General features: G+C 34.7%; 3 protein-coding genes across 4 annotated transcripts in view; 1 reads left to right on the top strand and 2 right to left on the bottom strand.

Annotated features, from left to right (window-relative positions):
• The window catches only part of mub (poly(rC)-binding protein mub), a 43462-nt gene extending 42276 nt beyond the window's left edge, over positions 1-1186 (bottom strand). Inside the window, exon 1 of the mRNA XM_071587856.1 lies at positions 1073-1186. The gene's annotated coding sequence lies outside the window, so the exon portion shown is untranslated. The remainder of the gene's footprint in view (positions 1-1072) is intronic.
• Positions 1187-1498: 312 nt separating this feature from the next.
• mal (molybdenum cofactor sulfurase) lies at positions 1499-21399 on the top strand. 2 transcript variants are annotated; one of them, XM_071587305.1, is made up of 11 exons: positions 1499-1796; positions 1866-2022; positions 2099-2824; positions 7799-8075; positions 12281-12397; positions 12469-12687; positions 13477-13813; positions 18905-19141; positions 19240-19358; positions 19428-19532; positions 20975-21399. In XM_071587305.1, exons 1-11 carry the CDS (start codon positions 1697-1699, stop codon positions 21173-21175), a joined length of 2595 nt encoding a protein of 864 aa, XP_071443406.1. In that variant the 5' UTR covers positions 1499-1696; the 3' UTR covers positions 21176-21399. The 2 variants fall into 2 exon arrangements, with proteins under 2 accessions (XP_071443406.1, XP_071443407.1); XM_071587306.1 differs by having other exon boundaries at positions 12469-12672.
• LOC139690089 (migration and invasion enhancer 1) lies at positions 21170-26938 on the bottom strand. Its single transcript, XM_071587307.1, is given in 4 exon segments — positions 21170-21374; positions 26116-26286; positions 26596-26693; positions 26784-26938. Coding segments are annotated over 3 exon segments (288 nt in total). The 5' UTR covers positions 26813-26938; the 3' UTR covers positions 21170-21374; positions 26116-26125.
• Positions 26939-26956: the final 18 nt, after the last annotated feature.

Genomic DNA, 26956 nt, shown 5'->3' on the forward strand with positions numbered 1-26956 from the left:
ATACAGCCATTTATCAGCAGTTCTGGAAATCGCCATATAAACAGCAACCTTTATTCGTCTTGACTTATTTACAAATGTATTCTTAATTAATGCTCACTACTTGCAGCAATATCATACGTTTACGTTTCCACCTTCTTTTATATGTTTAAGTGCACTTCATTGTTTAAGTACTAATATAGTACATCTAAAAAATATTACCAGTGACTTTTATGTTCCATACCAACCCATGCCCTTCAACGGCAGCATCTTTCCAACCATTCTCCTCAAAGTTTCTCGAAATGAGGTTTAATTCGTGGGATAGGATTAACTTCAAATGCCAGGAAAATCAATGGGAGTACAATCTTTATTATAATAAATATCCATTATCTTTCACGTTGCCAGGTTTCCCTCTCCAAAGCCTGAACGGTACTTTTTTAACTGGAGAGAAGATAATTCAGAATAGGTTCAAGGTGATAGGTGGTGTTTTTGTTTTCCAACTTCAAAGGAGTTCACTGAAGAAGGTACATTATGATGGACACAAATGGGAACTGGTTGTTGGATATAGGAGGCCGAAATTAGGTTCTTATTCCTGACATTGGAAAGGCATGGGATGGTGGCACAAGGTAAACACATTGGATATTCCAGGATTTTTCAAAGGTTTATAAGAGAATAACGTGGTATTGGGAATGCTCTTATGGGAAAATGAACGGAGTTTCAAAAGGTACTTGGTGAGGATATTTAGGGTTCCGCGGGAAAGGATTTGCCACTCGCCAAACTAGCCAGCACTATGTTAATCACCATCGCCCAGAAAATTGAAGAATAACAACAAATTAACCGCGAATCGCAACGGACTCGGCGAAGAGTTGAATTAACAATCGCGTGAAAATAGGGATATTTACCGCACTTTTATATAAAAAAATACTAAGTCATGCCCACCATATTACGATATATGCTCAACACAAACAAAACAAGGCAGCGGTAAGAAATTAAACGGTAATGGCGTCAAGGAACGCCGGCTAGCTTGTGCGAAGGAGGCTTGGGTAAAGGTTATGTTAACTTTCATGTAGAAGGAAGGAAAAGTTACAGAACATACCTTGGTGTAATCAGGATAGACTTGGCAGGTGCGGGTTTTACCGGGAATATCTCTGGGTACTAAAAACAGGGCTTGAAATGAAGGAAGGCTGGGATGGAAACCTGGTAGCAATGATTCCAAGGACGAAGTGGGCTCGCTCGACGCTAACGAAGATTGACCCGTATTCATACGCGATGATTATCTTCTTTTGCAAAAGTATTCAAGGAATATATTCCCGATTTCATCGCAACCATGAAATTTCAAATATTTTTTCACCTAATTTATCGTAGCCACAACAAAAAATATCCGGAAAAAACAACAATTTACGAACTATTTTATTCAATTGAAGAACTCGAAGTTGTGACGTGTAAACTGAAAAATATATATATATGAATCACATGCATAATAGAGATATCGCTCGATCGATCGAAACAATTGAACCAATTATGTCGAACGGTAATTTTTATGCGAATTTTGTTTTGATCTTGTTGATTATTTAACCCAAGATTACAGGATTCGGAAGTGTGAATTAGCGTAAAATACCATGCTATGAGTCTGCAATGCCCCAGAGCCTGCCGCCCATGATTTAGAATGGATGTGATCAAAGAGCATGCCACAGTGAATATCAATTTTTTTAATAAATAAATGTTATGTAATAACATGGCTTCTATAAGTTTCTCATTCGAGGAAAATTATTCCGAGGATGTCCTGCGGAGTTTGTCTAAAGAATTTTCTAGAGTTAAAGGTATGTGCAAACGAAGCCTTTTAATTTGAAAGATCGTGTTGGAGCATTAATGAAATCCATTTTTGCTAGGTTTGGCTTATTTAGATCACACAGCTGCAACCCTATATGCCGAAAGTCAGATTAATGGTGCTCATGAAGACTTGCTCGGAAATGTTTACGGCAATCCACATTCACTAAGTTTAAGTAGTAAGCATGCTTGTGATGCAATTGAAACAATTAGATACAGGCAGGTGTATTTCTTATTTAATACATCGTTTGACCACATTGTTTTTTCTCAATATTTATCATTAGTACTTTTGCAGGATTTTGAACTATTTCCACAATCTTGAAGAGTACTCGGTAATTTTTACTTCAGGAGCAACTGCTGCTCTAAAATTAGTAGTTGAAACATTTGATTGGTCTGGAAGTGAGACTATAAAGAAACCTCAAGAAAAACGTGTGATATCGTCTCCTGGTGAAGACATTTATCTCAAACCTAAATTACAAGAGTCGTTGCAAGAAAAAGACGCTGGAAATTTTATATACTTTAATGAAAGCCACACGTCCGTACTCGGTATGAGGGAAGTTGCGAAGGCTAAAGGGTCTTTCGTGAGAACCATATCCAAATCAGAACTCCGTGAATGTTTCTCAAAAACGTTTTTTGAACAAGCCACACCAGATGCATGCAATTCATTGTTCGTGTATCCAGCTCAGTGTAATTTTTCTGGGGTAAAATATCCTTTGAAATGGACAGAACGCGTTCAAAATGGAGCATTAAATTGCTGTGTTCCAGGGAAACCAACTAACTGGTTTTGTTTCTTAGACGCGGCCACATATGTTTCAACCAACGACCTCGATCTTTCAAAAGTGAAACCTGATTTTGTATGCATTTCCTTTTACAAAATATTTGGATATCCTACTGGGTTGGGAGCATTGTTGGTTAAAAATTCTGTTGGGCATGTTTTGAAGAAAGAATACTTTGGTGGGGGCAGTGTGTTGATATCTTTAAGCAACCAGAAATTCCACATTAATAAACGAGGATTTGAAAGGTAAGCATTTTCTTACAGCCTCCTCCTTTATCTGCTCTGTTAACAACTTCGTTTAGCACCATTTAGAGGAAGTGTGGTATAATAATGGTTAGCCTAATGAAAATCTCCTCCGCAATTATCTTTGTCAGATTAATAATGATGTTCATAGCATTATATTTCGGACAAGTTGTGTCATTTCCCTCGCAACATTTTAGATAACCCTCCAAAGGTACCTACACTTGAATAAGTATGCAGGGTTTTGTTGAATACCATCCTATCATGGGGTAAGTCGAATACCATTCACTTTATATTACCTCATCACATGAGGAAGAAGGGTTGCAGAAAATTCTTCCTGCTAGAAATTTGCCAACATATTTGCAATAGTATATCATTTGGTGGTTAGGCCTCATTAAGAAGATGCTGCTTGTATATAGTATACTAATAAAGTTGGATTGATTGCCGAATTGGATGGCGTGCAGTATAGAGGAGCTGGATTTGTAAAATGTTGTGACAGACAGTAATGTATAAAAATTATTAGAGGAGCTAGATTGAGAATTTCTCAAGGGGAAAAGGTTAAATTATAGATCAATGCTCTTGCATCCATTGGAAGGATGTCTCTAGCGATTTTAAAAAATGTGTGACTAGCCCATACTATGGTAGGCAAGATCATGTCATTAAAATTAGAGAAATTAAGTGTAGAGCAGATTTAAGATGTCATTTTTCCCAAGAATGATAAGGGATCAGAATAGCATCTGACTCTGCTAGGGATAAAAATTATTGATCTCGAAATTAGTCTGGAGTGAATTCACCCCCTGCTACACACCATATTTGTAGTTTGCAGGGTTATAATGAATGCAATTACCATTAAATGAACATGGAATTCCACTAAGTTGAGCCAAAAATCATCAAATGTACTGATACCATCTTAAAACTGATTTCATCTTACGTGTAGATCTTCTATGCATTTAATCTACCAGTTAGAAATGGCACTCCTAAAGCTCATTAATCTCCATTGCCTTCTACTTGACCCTTCATCTTGCTCTGCTTCCTTCTCTCTCACCCCATCACATATTTCCTTGGTATCCTCTTCCTGCTGAAGATACCAAGATTATGATGTATATTTATAAGAGAGAGATCAGTCTTCAGTGGATCAGATGCCTAAAATACGTATTGATAGATAAGAGTCTTGGTCATATTTTTCAGAGTCAGATGGGAATATTGTTTTAGATGGCATGAAACGGCTAGCATTCTGGGTCGGTTATGTGGATATTAATAATAATAATACTTTATTCATTTTAAAAATGGTACAACCATATTAAATGTCGTCAATATAAGTATTATTTAACATATAAACATACTTTCTTAAATGTGATGAAAATTGTCACAAAAGAATTCATCCAATGAGTATAGTGGGTGAGCAAGTAACCAGGTATATACCCTATTCTTGAAACTCTGGATACCATCTGATTTCATTGTTTTCATTCTATTGTCTGCTGATCATAATATTAAATTTGTTTCGAAATATGTCGTTGCGTAGGATGGTTTTGGGTGATGGTGGCTTGCCAAAAGTGGCTTATTTGCATTTTAAGGGGAACATATCTATAGTCATAATTGTTTAAACATCAATTTGCCGTGGATGAGTGATCTTATAATATGCCTTAAGTTACCCGAGCACTAGGTAAGAAGAAATCAGAAGATGGAAATGTGAGGCCAATTAAAACAAATAATTTTCCTCGGTGTAAACTGCTTGCACTTTAAAAATAATATTCACAAAATCAGTGGTTGTTTGCTTTTATTGGCTCACCTTTTTTAATCTGTCATGTATCAAACCAAAGATGGCATCTTGCTACCCTTTATTGTGCATACTAAAGAAGCCTGAACTTTCAAAGAGTTTTAAAACATTATATATCTTTGTATTACATTAGATTGCATTGTTGAGAGTATTCAAATATATTGTTAAAGGTGAAGAGGCTGTGGGCGTCACATGCCCAACACTTCACTTGGACATGCATCTTCAGCCCCACTTAGCATGAGTTTCCGAGCACAAGCCGGGTGTGATCATCTTTACTTGTTACCTAATTATCTATGTATTATTTCATCGTGGCTCTCCAAACCAATCCCCTCTTAGCTGGTCGCTTCAGTTCCTCTTTACTTCATATTATTGTATTTTATTAGTTACTTCTTGTGTAGCATTCTTGATTCTCTACTAATCATTGATCATTTGTTTTTTTTAGTGTGCCCATACTATTTCCTCAGTTTTTTCTTCATACTCTCTTCATGGCATTGGTGTTGATGATCTGCTCCATCCATTCAATCATTATCAGCAATGTGCTCTCTTTAATGTACTCATCATGAAACTTTTCTCACACTTGCTTATTCAGTATTGTTTTCATTGTTAATCACTAAACATTTTACCAATACCACCAGTGAAGATTCCTCCATTATAAGCCATTTCCCTCATGGTAATTATGTACCATTTTTGTTGTCAATGTTAGCTTACATTTTCTACAAATCTGTCCTTATAGTATGAGTTTGCTGGCTCTTGACTTCACTCTCTATGTGTAGAAATTTGGAAATTCAAATGGTTTCCCAACTTTTGTTGAGATATTTGTCTAGATTACCCTTAGAATTTTTTTATATAGAGTAATGTTCAGTTTTACATACACCTCTCTTTTCTTCCATGATATAAGAACTGGTAAATACTGAAAGTCCATCCAAAGCACTGAAAATCCAAAATGTTAGAGTTATCACTGATATTCGTCAGCAATGTGCTCATTTAAACTTGAGTATAACATCCTTCAAACATGTTTTGAAACTCTTAAGACATTTTACAAGCTCCTGGTGCTCTCTTTCCAATTTAATCCCTCAATACAGAATACATATTTGGAGAATATAGCAATGAAAAGGTGTGGAAGATATACTATTCCTTGTTGGATATACTTCTCATTGAAAGTGCTGCAGATATGTTGATTCATCTGTGACAAAATCATTACAATACTTGAACAAGATGCAAAGAAATCCCAAAAGGTTTTTGAAAACTTCTAAGCCCATAAGATATTACACGGTTACTGCAAAATCTCGAATTGGAGTATCTAGGGATTAAAAGGCTCAGCACTAGATTACACCTTTTACATATGTATGAATTATATGGTTTTTCTTATAACAACAACATCAAAAATCCAGATCCCCTAAACTTGATCCAGTATTCAGCAATAAATATAAACTGCCAAACAAATTGAATCAAGGTTTAGTTGTCCCCTAACCCAATCCATGATGACTAGGGAAAAAATGGGGGACATATGTATGTGCTCATATTAAAGCATACCTCCCTTTCAAAGATGTTTCCGTCTCCTCCTTCAGAACCGGAGTCAATATACATGGAACATAGTCCTTACTTGGAGACTTGAATAATAGAACCAAATTTGTCCCATTTAACTTTACTTGAGAGGTTTCAATTACATCGTATTGTCAGCAAAAGGAAAGACTGGACAAATTTATCATCCAATCTCAGGATAATCATTTTGGTGGCTTTCCTTTTTCTTAAACATCACAGTACTGGGGCTATGAAAGACATCTTATCAGTCCTAAGGTGAGATGAGTGATGTTCTTACACTTTTTTGAAACATGTTTTGTTTCCCATGACATAAAATATATGGGGATGGAGTTCTTCCCCTACCCTGCATTCAGTCCTTTTGCAGATGTAAATGAATTTCAAATGCATAAGGTTTAATCAAAACGAGCCGTAACATCACCAGTTGGAGCAAACCTCTGGGTTAATTGCCATGGTTAAGGTTATCCAACACTTATTTCCATTGCACATCGGTGTGGATCACTCAATCAGTTGTGAATTAATGAGAATCTCAAAAGTGTTCTAGCTTAAATGGTCCATGGTTATACCCCTTAAAAACTAGAAGCAATAATGATGGAGAAAACATTTCCTTAAATATCACAGTACTGCAACCAAGAAAGACATTTTAAACCTCCTAAGAAGGTTAAATGAAAGTTATTGTTGTTCGAGGTGCATATACTGGTTATTGTTGCTAAAATTAGCAAAATAATATATGTAGCTGAAGTCTCACGATATATTCACATATGAAATTTTACATTTTTTGGGATGATATAAGTTATGGATAAGTCAGTTGATTCTTCATCTACACAATAAGTCTGCCAAGAAAAATAGGATGTCATAATAAAATACTTCATCATTAGTATGATATTACTTTTACATCATTAATACAATATTTTCAGATAATATCATCAGTAGCATTATACATTAACCTGAGAAAGATCCTTTTCAAATTAAGACTCGATGAACTTATAGCATTAATAAATGCAATAACCTAGGTAGTCCATTTATTTAAAGGCATAGTTTGCCTCTGTTATAGGTATGCTTACACCAAGGAGTGACTTAAAAGTATGTTAAGGGGTATCCTTAAAATTTTCAAGGTCATTTTATGCTTTTTCACCCCTTTGTGAAGATCTAAAAGAGGTGAACACCTCCTCCTATCTTGCATAATCATAGGCACTACTATTGGTGAATCAAGCAGGTACCTTTGTCTAAAAAATTGTATTTATGTTAGACTTTTTCACTAGACTATCTACTAATCACTTCAGTTACATGTTTGTATAGAAAAAGTAAATTGTCATGAATGACTTTTTATGTATTGGTATCAGAATGCATGCACTTCAATGGTACAATATTTTTGAAACACTTCTAACAGGTTTATGATCACTTAAATATTTCTTAATTGAATGATGTTAGGGATAATCAAGGGATTGAGAATAATTAAAATTATTTATTCATAAACTATGGATATTAATAAACCTTATGAACCACCATCCCCTGATGAAATTGCACAAAACCTGTCTTATTTGGCCTAAGGATAGCCCCTTAGTAATAAACAAATTTCCACTCTGTTGCAGACCTGTAAATTTTTCTTGCATTTTAACTGCCTCATTAACACCTAACATTAAAATTGTGGGATAACATTTCAGGTTTGAAGACGGCACCATTTCATTTCTTTCAATTTTAAGTTTACAACATGGCTTTGATACAATTAGCAAATTGGTGGGAAATATGGCAAATGTCACCATTCATACCTTCAATTTGGCTAGATACTTCTATAGCACTCTCATTAGCATGCATCATAGTAATGGAAAACCTGTAGCCAAAGTTTACTGTGATACTGATTATGACAACATGGACACCCAGGGAAACATTGTCAATTTTAATTTATTGAGAGCCAACGGAAGTTATATCGGGTATGCTGAGGTAAGTTTTTTGTCATCCAAGCATAACATAATTTATGTAGCTTAAAACCCTAAGTTTATCCATTGAAATGGAACAAGCATAATGTATGCAATTAAATCTAATCTGAGGTTGCTGCTTACCATCACCATTCTCTCATTGTCACTTCTCACACCAAATCATATCCAAGGAGTGTGGGGCAGCAAGGCTAAGAATGCCTGCATGTAATTACAACACAAAACTTTCACACTTCAATAAGAGAAGTGGCAGATATAATGGTTATATTATTTCTAAATATATTGAAGCAATGTATGGTTAAGGTGAAATGAACTGGTATATTTTAGCAACTGTTATTAATAATCAAAAGAAAACCACATTAATCACCTGAACTTTAAAAAAATGATTTCATAAATGATACAATGTTGAAAGTAAAATATTCTTAACTTGCAGTCTCCTACCTTCAAAGTAATAATTATAATTTGTCCTCTTGAAATCAAAAGAAACTCTGGAAGCATTCATAAATTCCTGTGAAATTTCATTATCAACAAATTAGAGAATGTTCATATGAATTAAATGTTGTTCTCTGTAAGATATACTATGGTAAAATCGCCTTTTAAAAGAATCTTATCTTCATTTTCCTCTTGAAATTGATGTAACACCAGTTTTAGCCCATTGAGAGACCCAACGAAAAAATGGCATATAATGTAATGTTCCTACAGAACATGGAAAAATGGTTATCTTCCAGGGAAAAAAGATACCAGGTTCTCATGTATTCTGTTTATGCACTAAAACAAAATTACTGCTAGTAAGTAGCTGATGCTTTTAAAAAGAACTGGTAACAGCAGTATTTGTAATCACTCACTATTACTGACTTAGCATTTTCTGACCAAAGCTATTTACAAAATTATTCCTCAGATAAGAATTACCATGTGATTCAAGTATAAGTCAGGAGTTTTTCCAAACCATTGAGTATCTTAAGTTTTCTTGAAGTTGAGTTACATCACAGAATGATCACTTCTTGATTAATAATTCAAAAAATGACTATTACCAATTTTATTGGACCTTCTTTGAACATAGGTCATGAAGCTTTACATTTTGGTTATTTGCACCATTAGGGATAGGCGAGTGATTCATTAGAGAGAGAGAGGACAAGGGAAGAAAAAGGGGAAACAATCATACTCCTCAAATGGTCCACAGCTAAATGTCCCTGGTAAGCAAAAACATTTTGCACTTTAAGTGCTCTTCTCCATTTGACACCAAACTAGGGATTGGAATACTGCTGAAAAAATTTGCCACTGCCAGAATTTGAACCCAGGGTCAAAGGGTGAGAAGCCACTGCCCTAACCCAATGCCCAATAAGACAAACTGAGGTTTTTAGTCTATATTTTGGCCTGAAGAGCAGATACTGACTTTAACTTGGAGAGCATTTACATTGAACAAGGACACACTCAAAGAGACTAGGCTAGTAATGCATTAAACGATAAAAGCGAAAGTTTAAAAGTTAGCTTTTTTATTTATCTTTAATTGGTAATTGATTGTTGTTAACTTTTCATTGGAATGAAGTTCAAATGAAAGGAAAAATTTTGTAAAACTAGATATTTTAAAAGTTCATTCATGATGTGCAAGGGGACTCTCTTAAAAATAATTTTATTTCAGTACCAGCCTGAGACCAAAAAAAAAGAGGATAGGAAGTCTTAAAAATTCACTTATTTTATTCAGAGAAATGTATCTATGCATCTGCTTCATGGTGAAATTTGGTCTATGAGAAATAGACCTTTTTTATACTGAATTTTTGTGGGAGTAAAAATATTTTCTCTAGGATTTACATAATATTTAATTTTATTAAACCTCTATTAATTTAATATAGTCTGTTATATATTACATTCAATTACACGGAGCTCATTTTTCCAACCTGTCCAAAAAGTCTGCTCTGCTATGTAAAGATCGACTCTACCAGTGCAGAGTTCAAATCTAAGACATCCGATGTGACAGGCCAGATCATTGCTTTCTAAATAGCCTGAATTTCTTGAACTCCATTTTTTAAACCCCTGACTTATAGAAAGGCATATGTATAAAAGGTCTGTTCGGAAAGGATCCTCTCATGCAAAATTTTTTTTTGAGAAAAATAGCCCACACAGAACAATGAGGCCTTAATCCCCTTGGAACCTCTCATGCTTTTCCCAGCTTCTCTTTCACTTTTCAAAACAGTCAGCAAAGTCCTTTTTCGGAATGGTAATCAGCTGCTGATTATATAATTTAGAAATCATTTTTTTTTAAATAGAATGCATTCACTGGGAAGGTAGTGTAACAAGTTATTTAAAACAAATTTTATTTATCAAAAAGAACATGTGTATTTTTTTTAATAAAATGTGTCCGGATAAAAGTAAATAGTATAAATGCTGGTATTCATGAGTTGAATTCTAAGGATAAAACATCTAAAATCTTGATTGTTTAAATTTTAATTTGTAGTCTAAGGATAATCTCGTAATTTTCACTTGCCATAGCACTAGGCTCAGAAACCAGATCTAGACTCAAATCTAAGTCCAATTTAAGAGAATAATTTGTTTTCAGAGGAAATTGCCTGCATTTAAAAGGTAATATTATCTGATCTTGTTTGAATGCAATTTAAACTTTGCCCTTATTCATAGTGCTGTCTGCACTGTAACATTTATGAAATTTCGGTCTGGTTGACTTTCAATTGCAGGTATACAAAGACTCGATCATTACATGAATGTTTTATTTCACGCTGCATACTTTATGTCCTGTCCGTAGTAGGAACATCATCAAAATCTCAAGCATGACACAATCAAATAGATCTATATAATCGTTAATACTAGACAGCTAATGTAGCATTGAAAGTGATTTTTCCTGGGAGGGTGGCAATAGCATATAATACTTGCACAAAAAATTTAGATTTAAGATTAAAACATGAAAGCTGGTAGCAATTATCCCAATAGAGAAATCACAATTTATGTTAATATGAATAGTCCCTTTCAGTTAAATCTTATTTTCTTTGTGAGTGTGCATTATGACTCAGGATATTATTCCAATATTATTAGAAAAGGTGTTGTATCAGGAAATCACTAAGGTTTATTGAAGGAAATGTGATTTAATTAAAATGCATGTGTCCAATAAACATGCATAGAATTAAGTGCTGACTTTTTTCTATTCCAAACGATTAATGAGAAGTTCAGGGAAAAAAATGTATACCTTACAATTTCTCATTTCATTATATTGAAAGTACATATTTAGTAACAATCTCCAATAAGTGTCCTTGCCGTGATTTTGCCCCAAACTAACTGTATATTCTAAAAATTAGATATTTGAGACAAAATTTCTTGTCTTTCTTTAATAAATAATAATATTTATTCATCCCATTTTGACAATTACAAGAAGAATAGAATCAGTCAAAAAATAAAAATATAACTAAATGCAATGCATGAAATATGCAATGTGCCTTCAGTATAGTACCATTGTAATAATACCTTAAATAGTCGGAAAGCACATTATAACACACCAATATGAGTTGTTTTAACCTTTTTTTGTCATCATTGGAAAAGTCTTCGATAATAATATTTTGCCTGTAAGCATGATTTTAACTTAGTTTTAAATATACTAATAGTCAGGGCTTCATTCATATGTTTTGTTAAATGATTATGAAATGCATTCCTTAAGTGGAAGGGCCGCCTAGTGTACAATGCTGTTGCATGGAATGATAAATGAACGTTTGGCCTCTTGTCTGATAGCTTATTAATGAATGCTTGAAATTGTCATACATGAATAAGAAAGATCTCTAATAAGCATACAAAGATGAAATATTTATTAACAAGGTAAGATAAAAATTCCAAATAAAAAATCTTATCATTATCATTTTTCAAGCTTCAATGTGATTATAATTCTGAATCTGTTACAGCCTTGATTGTCTCCTTTGTAAATTGTAAAACGCAGTGGTAGAATATTCATTAATACCATGGAATTTTCATTACCACCTCATCCTCTTTATGTACCAATATTTACTTATGCTTTCCAGTTAAAATCTTATATAGGATATCCAGATAATATCTCATGGATAATTCATCCATTAAAATCTTTGTCACAATTAGATTCCTTCCAAGTAAAATGAGATTGCAACAATATTAGTAAATCTTTTTCAGGAGAGAATAAGTTATTGCTATTGAAAATTAATTCCCACATCATTTGACATTTTTAATTATCTTCAATTATTAAAGGTCCTTCAAATGGCAAACTTGAATAAGATCCATCTCCGCACAGGATGCTTTTGTAACCCTGGTGCTTGCCAACGACATTTGAACCTAAGTGATCAAGAACTTTTGGAAAATTATGAGGTATTTAATAAACTAATACTGCTATCTGATAGGATTTTGGATTTTTTCTCATATTAATGCTTTCTATTAAGGCTGGCCATGTATGTGGAGATACAATTGACTTAATAAATGGAAAGCCAACTGGTTCAGTGAGGATTTCATTTGGCTATATGTCCACAAAAACTGATGCAGATTCACTGCTAACGATGATACAAGAATGCTTCATAGAAAACCATGGAGTTTCATTAAAATGCTTCAATGAGGAAACAAATAAATTCTCAGAAGCCACCATCTATGTAAGCCACCACCAAGTATGTAATACATTTCTAAAGGTGTTTTTACGTGGTCTACATAAGTGCAATTCTTAAAATGTGCACATATATTTAAAATGACTAAAACTTTTATGTGATACTCAAAATTGAACCCACCCCACTGTTACCACAATGGCTATGCACATCATTCAAATGCCCTAAGAACCTTAATATTATTATCCTTTTATTGGGTCGCGGTAGTCCAGGGGTAGAGCGTTGGGCTACTGACCGGAGGGCCCGGGTTCGATTCCCGGGCAAACCTTTCTGGGCACGTGCAGCTCCACCCGATCAATGTGATTTTTTGGGAACCAGATCTTACTGGGAAACCATAATCGGCACAAGGAAAGGAATTGGCCCCCCTACCCTGGTGTGTGAATTTCACATACCGTTGGGTTTAGTACTGAGTGAACTCAACCATCACCTACAAAACCGACCTTGGGTTGATTACTGTGTTTATGGTTTTATAATCTTCCTTGTACTGGCTCCCTCGTAGAAATATAGTAGTGTCTGTACGTTGGATTAGGTGGTAGAAGGAACTCCATAGTCTCAATCTCTCCCCAAAATAAAGACAACTATCTATCTTACCTTATCCTGCAGTGTAATTTAATATACTCTTCCTTATAATGGCCCCCCAAGTAGAAATATAATATTTTTTGTATATATCTTACCTTTTCCTGCGGTTTTATTCATGTTAAACTAATTCCACAAAATCAACTACAAAAAATCTTAAATTATACTGGCATCATTTTACTACCGACTAGAGTAATGAAGAAAAATCTTTTTATTCAGGATGAAGAAAAAGATCATTCTTTGGCTAAACCAAGCACTATTGACTCAAAATCTGAATTATTGCACAAGTTCAGTTCAGTGTATGTAGAACAACATGGGATTGTAAATGACTTAAGCAATACCCATTTGAGCCATATATTTTTGTATCCTGTAAAGTCTTGTGGTGCATTTCAAGTAAAGAGCTGGCATATTGGGCCTAGTGGTCTACTGTATGATCGGCAATGGATGATAATGACTGCAAATGGAGTTTGTGTGACACAAAAGATGGTACCAACACTTTGTATGATTCAGCCAACCATTGACCTTAAGACTGAAGAACTTGTCCTCAATTTTCCAGGTTAGTATTTGTGTCACAAATTTAACATAAATTGTTATGTGAAATCTAAGGTGGTTCCAAATAGAAATAATTATGAGGAAACTGTTATTTTGATGCCAGATTGTAGGTATAACTGAAGATTGGTGCTTCTCTTTGATACATCAAAGAAAATTATTAGTTTTTGGGCTAACTGAACTGTTTGATGACATTAACATCAAATTTAGCTTTCCTCTTACCACTAAACTCTTTGAGTACCCCTTGTAGACACCTCATGTATTTGTCTCAACATTCTTGTAAATCTTAATGTTTTCATACAAAAATTGTGTTGATGATCTCCTGATTTGTTTCCGTTTGATCAATGGTGACATTTTTCCATTAACCTATTCTGGAATATTCTAACACCTTTTTGAACGAAATCAACAGTAGGGTATGGTTATACTTTAAATTCACTATTTGGCAAAGAAATAGGGATAAAAAGTACATGGTGCTCTCTCTCCTATTAAAGTGTCAAAAGATGTATTCATTCGTTTGACTTCATTTTTTAGCCACGATCATACCCAAAAAAGCCCCAACTATAGAAATTATTAAAGGAGTTAGTGACCGCAGAGCAGAAAATGATAAGCTTTCTCTATATTGGGCCTGAAATGAAAAGTCCAAGAAAAATTAATCTTTTAAAGAAATGGACTCCTAGGAACATAAAATGCATGTTACAGAGTCAATTTGAAAATTTTAAGAAAGGTAGTAAACAACAGAACACTGAATGTGATCACTTCCTTGACATCACGCGCTCATCAGTCTCCGGATTCATTCCAAGTAAATTTAAAAGATAACCCAGAACCTAAATGATAAAATACAGTTGTTAGAAAATCATTATGACATCAACGGCCATGTCGCACCAAGATGATAGATATATGGAATGATATCTCTAATGACAGAAGGAATTTGATCACTTATTATCATAAGATATCTACGCCAAATGTCAAGAGGGAATTTCGGAAAGGTTTAAGTGAATTCAAAAGGAAAAATTAGCAGAATATTTGAAAGAAAATCCAAAAGCTCATTGGACGTATGTCAGAGAGGTTCAGGGAAGTACTTCCACAGTTCATTCACTCCAAAACCATAAAGGCGAAAGAGTAGCCAGCAGTTTGGAAAAGACAAACTAACCAATGTTTTACCAAATGTCTCTGATAGTTTGCTAAATCGTTCCCACCAACTGTTGCCCAAAACTGGAATCTCATGTAATGGAATAGAATGTTTACTGAACAAAAAATATGAACCCTAATAAATCCTCTGGGCCAAATCAAACCCGCACTCATATATTTAAGGAACTAGTGTCAGAAATTGGACCGTATCTATAAATCATATTTAATAAATCTCTAGTAGACCACATGGTTCAGAGTGAATTGAAAACAGCTAACGTAACAGCTATATTTAAAAACTGAGACAAGGAAGAACCGAGCAATTACAGACCTTTTTCCCTTACATCATGCAAGGTCATGGAACAATAATAGCTATTTAAATAGTGAGACACCTCAATAGTCAAAGAGGTACTGATGAAAAACCAGTCCCGTGGCCAAAAGGGTAAATCATGCTAGACACAACTTGTGCTTTTTGCTCATAATATCTAGGAGAGAGCAATGTTCCAGTGGAAGTGTTTTTCTTGATTTTAAAAAAGGCTTTTGACAAAGCACCTCATAGTCAACTACACACAAAGCTAGATACCTATGGCATAGATAAAATTATCCCGGCTGAATTAAAGACTTATGAAATGGTCGGGTACAAAGAGCAGTCATAGATGGAGCTAGGTAATGCAGTAAAGTCATTTCAGCTATTCCCAGCTAGGGAAGTGTTATCGGACCAACACTTTTTTCCATCTATATGTTAACAACATTAACTCTAGAGGGTAATATTATTTTGTGGTTATTATATTAATAAATTATTTATTTGCTGATGATGCAGTGGTTTAGTATTTTTAGTGCTAGGTGATGTCGCTGAGGGTGAATGTACCCCAGAGATATCCCTAACCTGAGACATCTGGTTTACAGAGATATCCATAATCCTGAGTATAAGGCAGCCTTAGCAGATGATCTAAATGCTATTCAACACTGGTGTAACCCATGGCAATAAGAATTAAATTTATAAAAGTGCATAGTGATGATTTTCTGGAAAAAGAGCAATTCCCTCACTCACAACCATTTCTGGGTGAAACATATGCAGGGAATATGTGATGAAAAGGTTAAGGAGAAAGGTTATTTTTCACTCGTTAGGCCTCATTTAGAATATGCAGCTAGTATATGGGATCCTCATTAAATGGTATTGATTGCCAATCTGGATCAAGTGCAGCATAAAGAAGCTAAATTTGTGAAGCATTATGACTGAGTAGCATATCAAAATTACGAGGGTAATTCCAGAAGTACCCGAGCCAACAAAGAAAACAAAAAATTTGGAAAAAAATGTATTTATCTTTTAACATAATCTCCTTTCAGCTCCAAACACTTTTCCCAGAGATGTTCTAAAAGTTTGATACCCTTTTTATAATAAGAACTGTCTTGCTCATCAAAATAGCAATTAACTGCTGACATTACGTCTTCACGGTTGGAAAATCTTTAACCACCAAGCCATTTTTTCAAAAAAAGGCTAAATCTGGTGAATAGGGTACATGAGGTAGCAATTCAAACTTAAATTCATGAATTTTGGCCATTGCAAGGACTTATTTATGAGCAAGTGCATTTTCTTGATGAAACAACACTTTTTTTCTTACCCGAATGCAGCCGCTTTTGTTTGATTTGTTCGCTCAAATGTTGCAATAGTTGGCATAATACCTACCGTTGATAGTTTTTCCTTTTTCAAGATATTCAATGAAAGTTATCCCTCACGCATCCCAAAAAATCAACGCCATGACCTTGCCCGCAGATGAAGTGGTCTTCGCCTTCTTTGGAGTCGGTTCTCCCTTTTGAACCCATTGTTTTGATTGTTCTTTTGTCTAAGGTGTGAAGTAATGAACCCATGTTTCATCCATGGTTATGAAACGGCGCAAAAATTCTGCTTTGTTGCTGTGAAACTTTGCGAAACACTCAATTGAAACATCTTCACGATCCTGGTTTGGCTCGAGTGTGAGCAAATGTGGCACCCATCTTGCAGACAGTTTTCTCATGTCCAAATTTTCAGTTAATATGCCATACACCTCACAATTTCAAATGCCTACTATATCTGCTAGCTCTCGCACTTTCAGGCGACGATAATCCAGTATCACTCGGTGGATTTTCTTCACCGTTTCTGGAGTCGTCACCTCATTTGGTCGACCAATGTGATGCTCGTCTTGACAGCTCATTCGACCTCATTTAAACTCTGCTATCCAATATTTTAATGTTGTAAACAAAGGAGCAGACTCACCCAGAGTAGAATCTAGTTCTGCTTTTATATTGGTTGGGCTGAGGCCTTTCAAATAAAAGTATTATATCTCATAATGACGACCAATTTTCACAAATTCACTGAAAACGTTCACTATTGATGGCTGCCAAACAAATACTAAACAACTTGGCATCTTCAAACTTGAAACATATGCTTTATAGATTGTAGACTTTCTCATACAGTGATATTTTTTAAACAACTACTGCCATCTCTAGGTCAGGCCGGGTATTTCTGGTACCACCCTCGTATTAGAGGAGCTAGGTTGAGAATTACTCAAGGAGCAAAGGTTAACTTGATTAAACCTTGAGCATAAATTGGAGGATTGGTGTCTCTTTAGCAATGACTTTGAAGATGTATTATTAGCTCCAACTTACTATGGAAGGAGAGATCTTGTAAATAGAATTACTGAGATTAAGTGTAGAACAGATAGATTAAATATATCATTTTTCCCTCAAACTCTAATGGATCCGAATAACATTGTCTGACTGCACTCGGAGGGAAAAGTATTTTGGGTCAAAATTAATCTGATGTGTAACCACCCCCTGCCACCCAACCTATATCAGTGGTTTGAGGGTACTAAGTAAATAAAATAAAAAATAAATAAATTTTCTATTAATTTCCATCTTCATGGATAAATATTCAGGTACTTAGATTAATCCTTGTTACACAAAGCAGACAAAATTTTAATTCTGATGAAGGAAACAATGTGATACATAGTATCTTCTGTTTATCATTTTGCATAAATTCAAGAGTAGTAGAATATGGTGTGTGCCACCCACACTTGCATTGTGTATTGAGTCATCATAAGGAATACATATACATAGTTACCACTCTGCTTAAGGTGTATGAGATTGCACTGCCACATTGTGTAGGGTTGTCATCATTTACAGGGAAAGCTTGTAACATCTATCCTTTATGTATTGAAAGTCATTTCACATCAAGTAACTGCATGAAAATATCTGTTACAATTTCTCTATCATATATTTTACTTACACATCACCAGTGCTCCACAGTAACTGAAACACTTTACCCATGGTGTACGTTCAAATATGAAACAATGTAAAAATTGATTTATGTGACTACATTATATCTTGAAACTTATTCATTCAAAATGAAGCATTTAAAATACATATACAGTCTACTGCAACCGATGCATTATAACTCTGTGCGTTTAGTATAATGATTTCAGTGTAAGAATTTGTCAAGATTCATGCCATACAAAATAATAACATGTTGCTATTTCACAGAAGTTGAAAGATTAGGTTGTTTTAATTTGTCGTTCCATCAAATAATGTTAGTAAAGGAATATTGAAGGAGATTTTTAACTATCTCAATACCAAATTGCCAAATTAATAAGCAAGGTGTGTTTCTATAGGTTTTTTATGGTATGGTATATATATTTATACATTAGCATGGAAGGCTTCAATAAAATCTTGAATCAACAAGCTATTCATAGGATTTCATTCCCCAAAATGAGGGGTGTCCAAATAAGTACCCTTGGGTTGCCTAATAAGTAAGTTAGACTTTCAACATAAAAAATTCAAGCAATATAAATGAGAGCTACACCTTTACTTAGATTTCTAAAGACATTGAAACATACTTATTGTACACACATCATTTATATTGGGGGCATAGTTGACTTTACAATGCTTATAGTAATCAAAATGTTTTTATAGAAACTAATTGATAAACAACTTGCAGGGATGCAACAAATATCTGTACCACTAAATGCTGGTAAAAAAGCTTCCACGTTGAATTTAACAATATGCCATAGTAAAGTGTGTGGTAAAAAGGTTCAGGTTGTGGACTGTGGTGAAGAAGTATCTGAATGGATAACAGCTGCAATACAGGACTCATCTCATGGAAAGCTTCGTCTCTATTCCCAATATTGTGCTACAGGTGACTTCACGAAGACCACGCATGCCAGTAACTCATTAGGTAAATACAAATATCCATATGTATTCTCTACATTGCATAAAATTTACTTCACTTCTAGTCACTCCTCTAGTGAAAATGCTAAATATACTCCTTTACAGGTCAACTGAAAACACTTTCTCTCTCTAATCAAGCGCAATTTTTACTGATAAATTATGCTAGTGTCCAATGGTTACTGGAAAATACAGATAGAGAAGCCACGGATTCTCCACATAATGAGGTAATAATGATTATTTTATTTGATCTTGGTTTGAACTCTTTAGAAATTAATATTTCGTTCTTCATTTAGGAAGATATGATAAGCAGATTTCGATGTAATTTTGTCATCACTGGTGCCGAAAGAATGTCTGAAAGTAACTGGAATTCACTTAAAATCGGAGGCATAACATTTCAGGTAATTGTGTACCATATCACCATTCCTTCGGAAACCTTATCAATACATACATAAATTTGGTTGGCATAATTTAATTTATTTGTGTTTTATCTCATCAGCTACATTAGTTACTCAAACAATTTCCCAATGAAAATATTTCTGAAAGGGAAATTTAGATTGCCATCAACATTCAGTTGGATACATGTTTGTACTCTGTATAACACACTTAAAAATTGGGCCAAAGTCTTATTGTCACATTTATGACAAAAAGTCAATAAAAGCTACAGTTTATGGGGAAAATCAACTCTTTTCAAAGATAACTATTCATTTTATGATGCAAGTGTTAATACAGTCACTGCCTCACCTACAAACCTGTTATGAGTGTATTATTTTACAAGTTTGCCAAGTGCAAAAAGAATAGTTACATTAAAACATTAATAGGTGGTCTTCAGAGCCCAGTTAAAAGAGACCATGACTTCATTTTGTAGTCATCTTATTTGAATCATACACAGGCATTGATTGTATTTACATTCATTGGGTTTAAAAATTCCAAAAGACTACTACCTAGGGAACAAGACAACAGATAATATCAAACAGTTTAGTGAAATTCTTCTTTACAATACATAATTGGTGTTGTCTTTGTTTTAAAACACAATTAATGCAAGTGTCTACATATTTTCTTATTCATTTACAACTTGTATTGAGGGCTGACAACTAAGTCCCAATTTTGGTGTGTGGAAACCCAACTATTTTGTTTAGCCCTTGTTTTTTTATTCTTCTGCATGAATGGTATTTGTGTTGTGATTCTCACTGTTAAGAAATAATGTTAAATGTCGGAAAAATTAAATTCATGTCACTATGCTATTTGAATTCCACTAAAATTCATTAATTTCAGTAGTTCAGAGTTCATTTAAAAGATAAAAGGATAATTTGATAAAATATTCCATAAATATATTCTGTAGATTTAACCTTACTCCTCTTTGATGGATGGAACTGTTAATCTGGAAAAGCTGACTTCACTAGCACATGGAGAAACTTTGTGAAACTGCTTAACATTGAATTGAAAAGTATCTTTTGACTTATGTTTGTGTACACTTATAAAACTAGCAGGGAAGACATTAATGAAAAATTCAGGCAAAAGGCCAATCTTACAAATATAGTTTAACATAGTCTTGCAAATTAATCCACTTTCCACTTGTTTTATGACACGATCATGTTGTACTGTCTCTACTATACCAGTTAACATTATTATAATTAATAATACAGAGGAAAGCTGTGTCAAGCATAACTTTAATGTGAAATGAATTTTTATCCTCTTGTAATAAATCACGTAAATTTTAAACCTCTATGGAATGCTTAAAGTATAACAAGCAATTTTAAGAGTGGAGTCTAAATGTGGTTTAACTTGCAACTTCTATTGCAGTTGATTAAAAATTCATTTTTATTCCTGTATTACATTCCAGTCACATGGACCTTGCACTCGTTGTCAGATAATCTGCATTGATCAGAAAACTGGAAGGAAGACCAAAGAACCATTGACGACAATCGCTCGAATATTTGAAGGCAAAATGAAATTTGGAATATATTTGTCTTGTGAGAACTCACTTCAAACCAGTGCTATAATTTCTGTGGGAGATTCAGTGAGCTACACAAAAAACTTCTGATATAAAGTGTATTTATTTAATACATTTTTTTACAGTTTCAAACAGATCTAGTTTTATACACCATGCTATCCATTCAGAGTCCATTAATCGACAACCTCAAGAACCTTCATCCAGGGTTTCCCTAGTTTCTGAAGGCTCAATCATACGGTCGATTAAATGATCCCATGATGGAATCACAATATTGTTGAGAAAAACATTCCTGCAAATAAAGAGCATAATATTAATTTAGTGAAATTCATTTAATATTAATACTGATATTCTTAACGATAGGTAGGCATCATTCATACTTCATTCATTAGGCACTTGCTGGTTATATGGGGGTAAGAACTCATGAACTTTAGCTAGTGTTGGACCAAGAGGGACCCCTTTGGTGTTCTTAGCGACTAAAATGGATGATGAGAATCAAAGTGCATTTTGATTTTAAAGGAACCAGGAATGCAAGGTAAGCTATGTGCCCTAAACTTCAAATTTTGAGTACAGATACCAGATTGAGCACATTTATGTGCCAAGCATTGAAAATGCAGCCATAGAGTGGACGTCAAGTACCCTCTCTGTCACAGGCATCAGAAAAAGAAATGTATACAACAAGATATAATGACCTTTTGGAATGCTTAACACAAACTAAGAATCATTCTGATTCCATCCATGAAATTGATGGGTTCTAAATTTACTGCATCCCAGAGGGGACAACTCTTTCTCCTAACGCAAACACTAAATACAGAACACTTTATTGTCAACAACAAGAAGAATTCATTTGACATGATGGTTATCATAAAATTATTTTGTTTTTAATGATGTTCTTTAACAAAAGACTGAAGGCTTAATGAATAACTGATTTCTCCTTTGCTTGCCAAAATGTTCTTCTAGGCACCATCTTAAAATCAAGCTTATTAACTTGAGAAACAATTTATTAAAATTTAATTGAAGATTTGTTAATGACATTTTAGTTTTATGGAATGTACTGTTTGCATTTGGTTAATTTCACAAGACTTCTTAATAATTACTATTATTGATATTCTAGTGTTTATGGTAGGTTTTCAATGGATTGACTATAAAATGGTACAACGATACACTGCTATGTCTGTCCAAACAAAACACAACCTAAAATCCAATATTACAATAAGTCATTCTTCAATTCCGCATACTTTCTTCCTCCTTTGATTACCATTCAACGTAATTATCCCACTCCTACCCCTTCCTCGCTTGCCTAATGCTCTCCCCTCTAACACAGTCTTCAAAATCTCACTGGCAAAGAAAATACTCTACATCCATTTTAATGGCCTAATGTGGATTTCTCCCACCAAACCCTTCCTTCCTCCACTGTACCTAGCACTACATTGTTTGTTTTTTTCTGTCCATTTCTCCTTTTCCATCCTTCTCTGCACGCACATTCAAAAACCTGTAATCTATGCTTACCATCTAGCTTCAATGACCATGTTCGGTACCTAACAAAACTACAATAAAATTTCAAAGTTTTAAAGAGTTTTTTTCTAAACACCCTTATTAACGACCCTGTCATCAATTTCCTCATCCAAGAAAGCTTCTTGGCTAATGAAATACTTCTGGTGTTCCCACTACTCTGAACATCTTGATCCAAAACACTTCCAAGATACGCTACCTCCGCTGCTTCTCGTTTATGCCCTCCTATTTTATTGTTTACATTGATCCCATACCTAACACTCAGACATTCTATTACACTCGGCAATTTTTGTAACCCAAACCATCTAGCTAATTAAACCTTGATCACCCCCAGTCTGAATTTATGAATTTCCCACCAACTGTAATTCCTATCTCCAGTATTTCCTATTTCCATTGCTTTCTTTACAATCTCCTAAACATATAGATTGAAAAGAACATGGGATGATGTATACCTCTGCCTTACTCCTCTTTCTAACATTGCCCATTCGACATTCCCCATGCCACACACACCTGAACAGCCTGAGACATGTTGTAACCAAGTCACCTATCCCACCATTCTACTACTCTTTTCTGCAATACATTCATTAATTCTACCTAATCCATTCTATTAAACATCATCTCAAAATTTACAACACAAATAAATACCTCCTGATTGTATTTTATTTTCCTCTATATTGGTGACCTCATTACTGCCATGGCATTATGATGCATGCCTCTTCACTTTCTGAACCCAAACTGATCATCCCCTAAGTAATCATTTGTCCTCCTCTCCATCCTATGATCTTGAGTATCACTAAAGCTGTGCGTGAAATGAAACTTATAGTTCTTCAGTCTTTACATATGGACCTTTCCTTCTTTGAATGCGAACTAATGCTGATCTGATTAAATCTTCTATCAAAATTCCTTCCTTATAAATTCTATGCATTAACCAATAAAAATTTTCTTCCCACGTTTCCTGAAAATCTCAAGTTATTCTACAGGAATTTTATCTACTCTGATGGTCTTATTGGATTTAAATTCCTTTTCCCATGTATGTCATATTTTCTTTCTAAGTTTGAGCTTGTTTTACCATGGAGTTCCTCTATGTATTCTTTCTATTTCCCTTCAATCTTTCCTAGTTCAATTTACGATTTCTCTCACTTATCTTTGCACAGGTTTTCCCTGCTTACTTCCTTTCCGTGCTTTCGATTTCCTGTATGGTGATCCAATTTTGCCCTTCCTCCATTAACTTACCATGTCCTCACATTGCATCTTCCACCACACTTCTTTACCCTATTCATTTCCCACTTCAGTTTATCAACTCTTTGTACTTTCAAGCACCTAATTCTGTGCTTTCATTCTTCCATTACCTTCTTCCATTTATTTTCCTATCTATCTTTCCTTTAATTCATGCTTCCTTGTCCTTTTCCTATTTACAATTTCTATAGTTTTATGGGCAGCTTTGGATATCCCATTTTTGATGTGTTTACAAGTTTCTTCTTGTACCTATCTCCCTGTCCTCACTCATAATTTTCTCTACAGCCTGCCAGTACTCCTTTCTTTTCATCCCATTGCTTTCATGCCTCTTCATTCCATTTCATGAACTGCCTTTCCTGCTTTATCCTCTTGAATCCAACGTTAGATTTCATTAGTACTAATTAGGATCCCAATTTGCATCTGCTCCTCGAAAACAGTGCATATTATCATGCTAATCGTAAATCTGGGCCAAACCATAAAAATAGTCTTTCTAAGTTCTCCTGAATCCCCTAGCATTTCCCATGTATGCCAAAACCTACTGTAGTATTGAAAGCAAGTGTTTGTTATGATTAACCCTGCATCCTGTAGATTTCTTCCTAACTGCAGTCATTCCTTGTTCCTAAATTACAGCCCCCACCTAACTATCTTCCTTCACCTACCATTGCTTGGTGGCATGTATACCTGAACAACGACCACCTATTTCATAGGTTCAGCTTTTACTCCTACTAATAATATTCCATGAGCCACTTGCTCTATATTTACTTTTCTTTACCTTTCAACCCAATATTACTGCCACCCCTTCCTCACTCTCTTCCCCCTATTATAGTATATTGATCTGTAACTATTGCTCCAGTAATCCCCACTATGCATCCATTTTACCTTGCACAACCCTAAAATATCCATACATTTTTTCTCTCTCCATCTCCCACTTTGCATTTCCTAATTTTCCAGACCTCAACATCATTATAACACTCCAAGTCTATTTAAACTAGTTTAACCATATATTGTGTCTTCTGTGCTATGACCCTAGCAGCAGCCATTATAAAAGCTCCCACCATCACAGCTCTATGGATCATGAGAACACATTTCCTTCCACCACTTCAAGGTCATGGTCTATGCAGTGGGGTTTTAGCAACAATCACACTAAAATTGTGTTTACTTCAGATTGAGACTGTGACGGTTCATTAAATTTTCTTGATTTATCCATTACCCTTGAGGAGGATTGGCAGGCGTTTTCCATACTTCATATGCCTACATATGCTGTTCATGTTAAGCTTTGTTGTGTGTAACTTACATGAGAGCTTTTAAACAGTAACCAGGCGTGATTTCATACAAACATTTTACAATTTAATCAACATAAGCATAAAGCTTTAAAATAATTTTAGATTTTAAAAAGAATCTGTGACTACCCTATGGAATGAATATGAATCCCACCCGTTCCCCCTTCCTGCAGCAGTTACAGAAAAATAGCTTTTTCTCTTTTTTTTTCAACCTTTCACCAAACCTCCATCTTTTCTTTCACCCCTCTATACCAAGTAGATGAGAAGCTTGCTATTTCCATTTTTCATCACCGATTGATTCGGAAGCACTGAAACCCAGGTCGTATAATTTAAACAGTGATATGTTACAAATTTCCAGCGATAAGTCAATTTTTATGACAGAACTCGAAATTTCTAAAGTGCGAATTTTAAGGTCAAACGAGATTCCTGTTCACTTGGTAAAATTGGGCTTATGCCAAAGAACATAAGTGTATTGATTTATTCTATGCGTATTTGCTGTAGTTTCTATTAGGCCTCTAAATTAATATTTTTGTCGCAGAGTCGAGACAATCTTATACTATTTCACTTGCGAATTAGTGAACAGCCTTCATTTTTAGTTTATCTTTTGAAGTTTTATATTTATCGGCGGTGAAACTTTTCACGAATTGGTAATAGTCTTTCTGGAAATAATAATTTTATGAGATAAACTACCTAATATTTGGCTAGAATTTTAAAAGGTCTAATTTGTTTTTCAGATTAATTTCTTCATAATGTATTCTTGATTTTTTTACAGTAACCTCTTCACCCCGAACGTTGATTTCATTGGTGAAGAGAACACATAGAGTACTTAGCCCAACAACGGGTGTATTTCACACATTACGGTAATAGGAGTCAGTTCCTTTCCCTGTTCGTCCCATGATTTCCAAGGGAGAACTGCTACTAAAAAATCACTCGACTTGAATGACGCTGAGGGTACCCAGAGGAATTCCCAGGAATCAGGAAATAACTACTGGATTAATAGCTTACCATCAAACTGTTAACAGATAGTACAGGTAGTATCCACCTTGGAAACAGTTCTGACATCATTCCCGCTGTTCGCCGACTCTACGATATTTACCACCTCTTCAAAATCAGGAAATCCCATTGTTTGGAGTTTCGAGTGAATTAATGTTCCATTAACTACCACTTCGAATGATGCTGCAATAAAATGTAAGATGAGTTTTTATAAATAAGGGTTATTAGCTGCTGGCATGTTGTGCTACATGCTGCTATCACCTAAAAGATGGACCACCAAAAAGGTGAGTAATGGATTCTTTAGGAGCAATTGAAGTAATGCAACACGCATTACATTAAATTTAGCAACGATCATTTAAATAAAACCTATTTTACAACACGTTGCAACGACTATCAAACGAATATAAACAAGTTTTTCATAACGAGAACATGAGGCATGCAACTAATACATGGGAACCACATGCTCTTAAGATAGTTAGGAGTAATTATTACTTTTTCTACCCATGCTTCCATTTACTTCCGCACCCGGAACTTTTGCCAAAATCTGCTCGGCCAGTTCGGCGTAGCGGGATTCGTACCCTCACGATCCACTACGAAAGAAATTAAGTACCTTTATGATGACCTGTTTTCTCCAGAAAATAACGCCATACATACTAATGTTACCGTTAAAGTTTACTAACCAATATTCCACCTCAACTTTCACCGGCATTTTGAAGCCCTGTAAATGTCTTACAACTGGGTAATATAAAAGATGTTCTCCCCGAAGGTTCAATAAGTATCTGAAATAACCTTGAACAGGCGATTCTGCATAAATGAAATTCCGTGCGCTCAATAATATCTCATATCCTTTTTT

This window comes from Hetaerina americana, unplaced genomic scaffold (assembly GCF_022747635.1).
Source record: "Hetaerina americana unplaced genomic scaffold, ioHetAmer1.1.p SCAF_3, whole genome shotgun sequence".
Classification (NCBI taxonomy): domain Eukaryota; kingdom Metazoa; phylum Arthropoda; class Insecta; order Odonata; family Calopterygidae; genus Hetaerina; species Hetaerina americana.

Excerpts from the sequence above, each read along its gene's own strand:
- mal (XM_071587305.1), top strand. The coding sequence starts at position 1,697 with ATGTTATGTAATAACATGGCTTCTATAAGTTTCTCATTCGAGGAAAAT. Across the intron at positions 2,825-7,798 it reads AATAAACGAGGATTTGAAAG|GTTTGAAGACGGCACCATTT; the intron begins GTAAGCATTTTC and ends ATAACATTTCAG. Across the intron at positions 19,142-19,239 it reads GCATGCCAGTAACTCATTAG|GTCAACTGAAAACACTTTCT; the intron begins GTAAATACAAAT and ends ACTCCTTTACAG.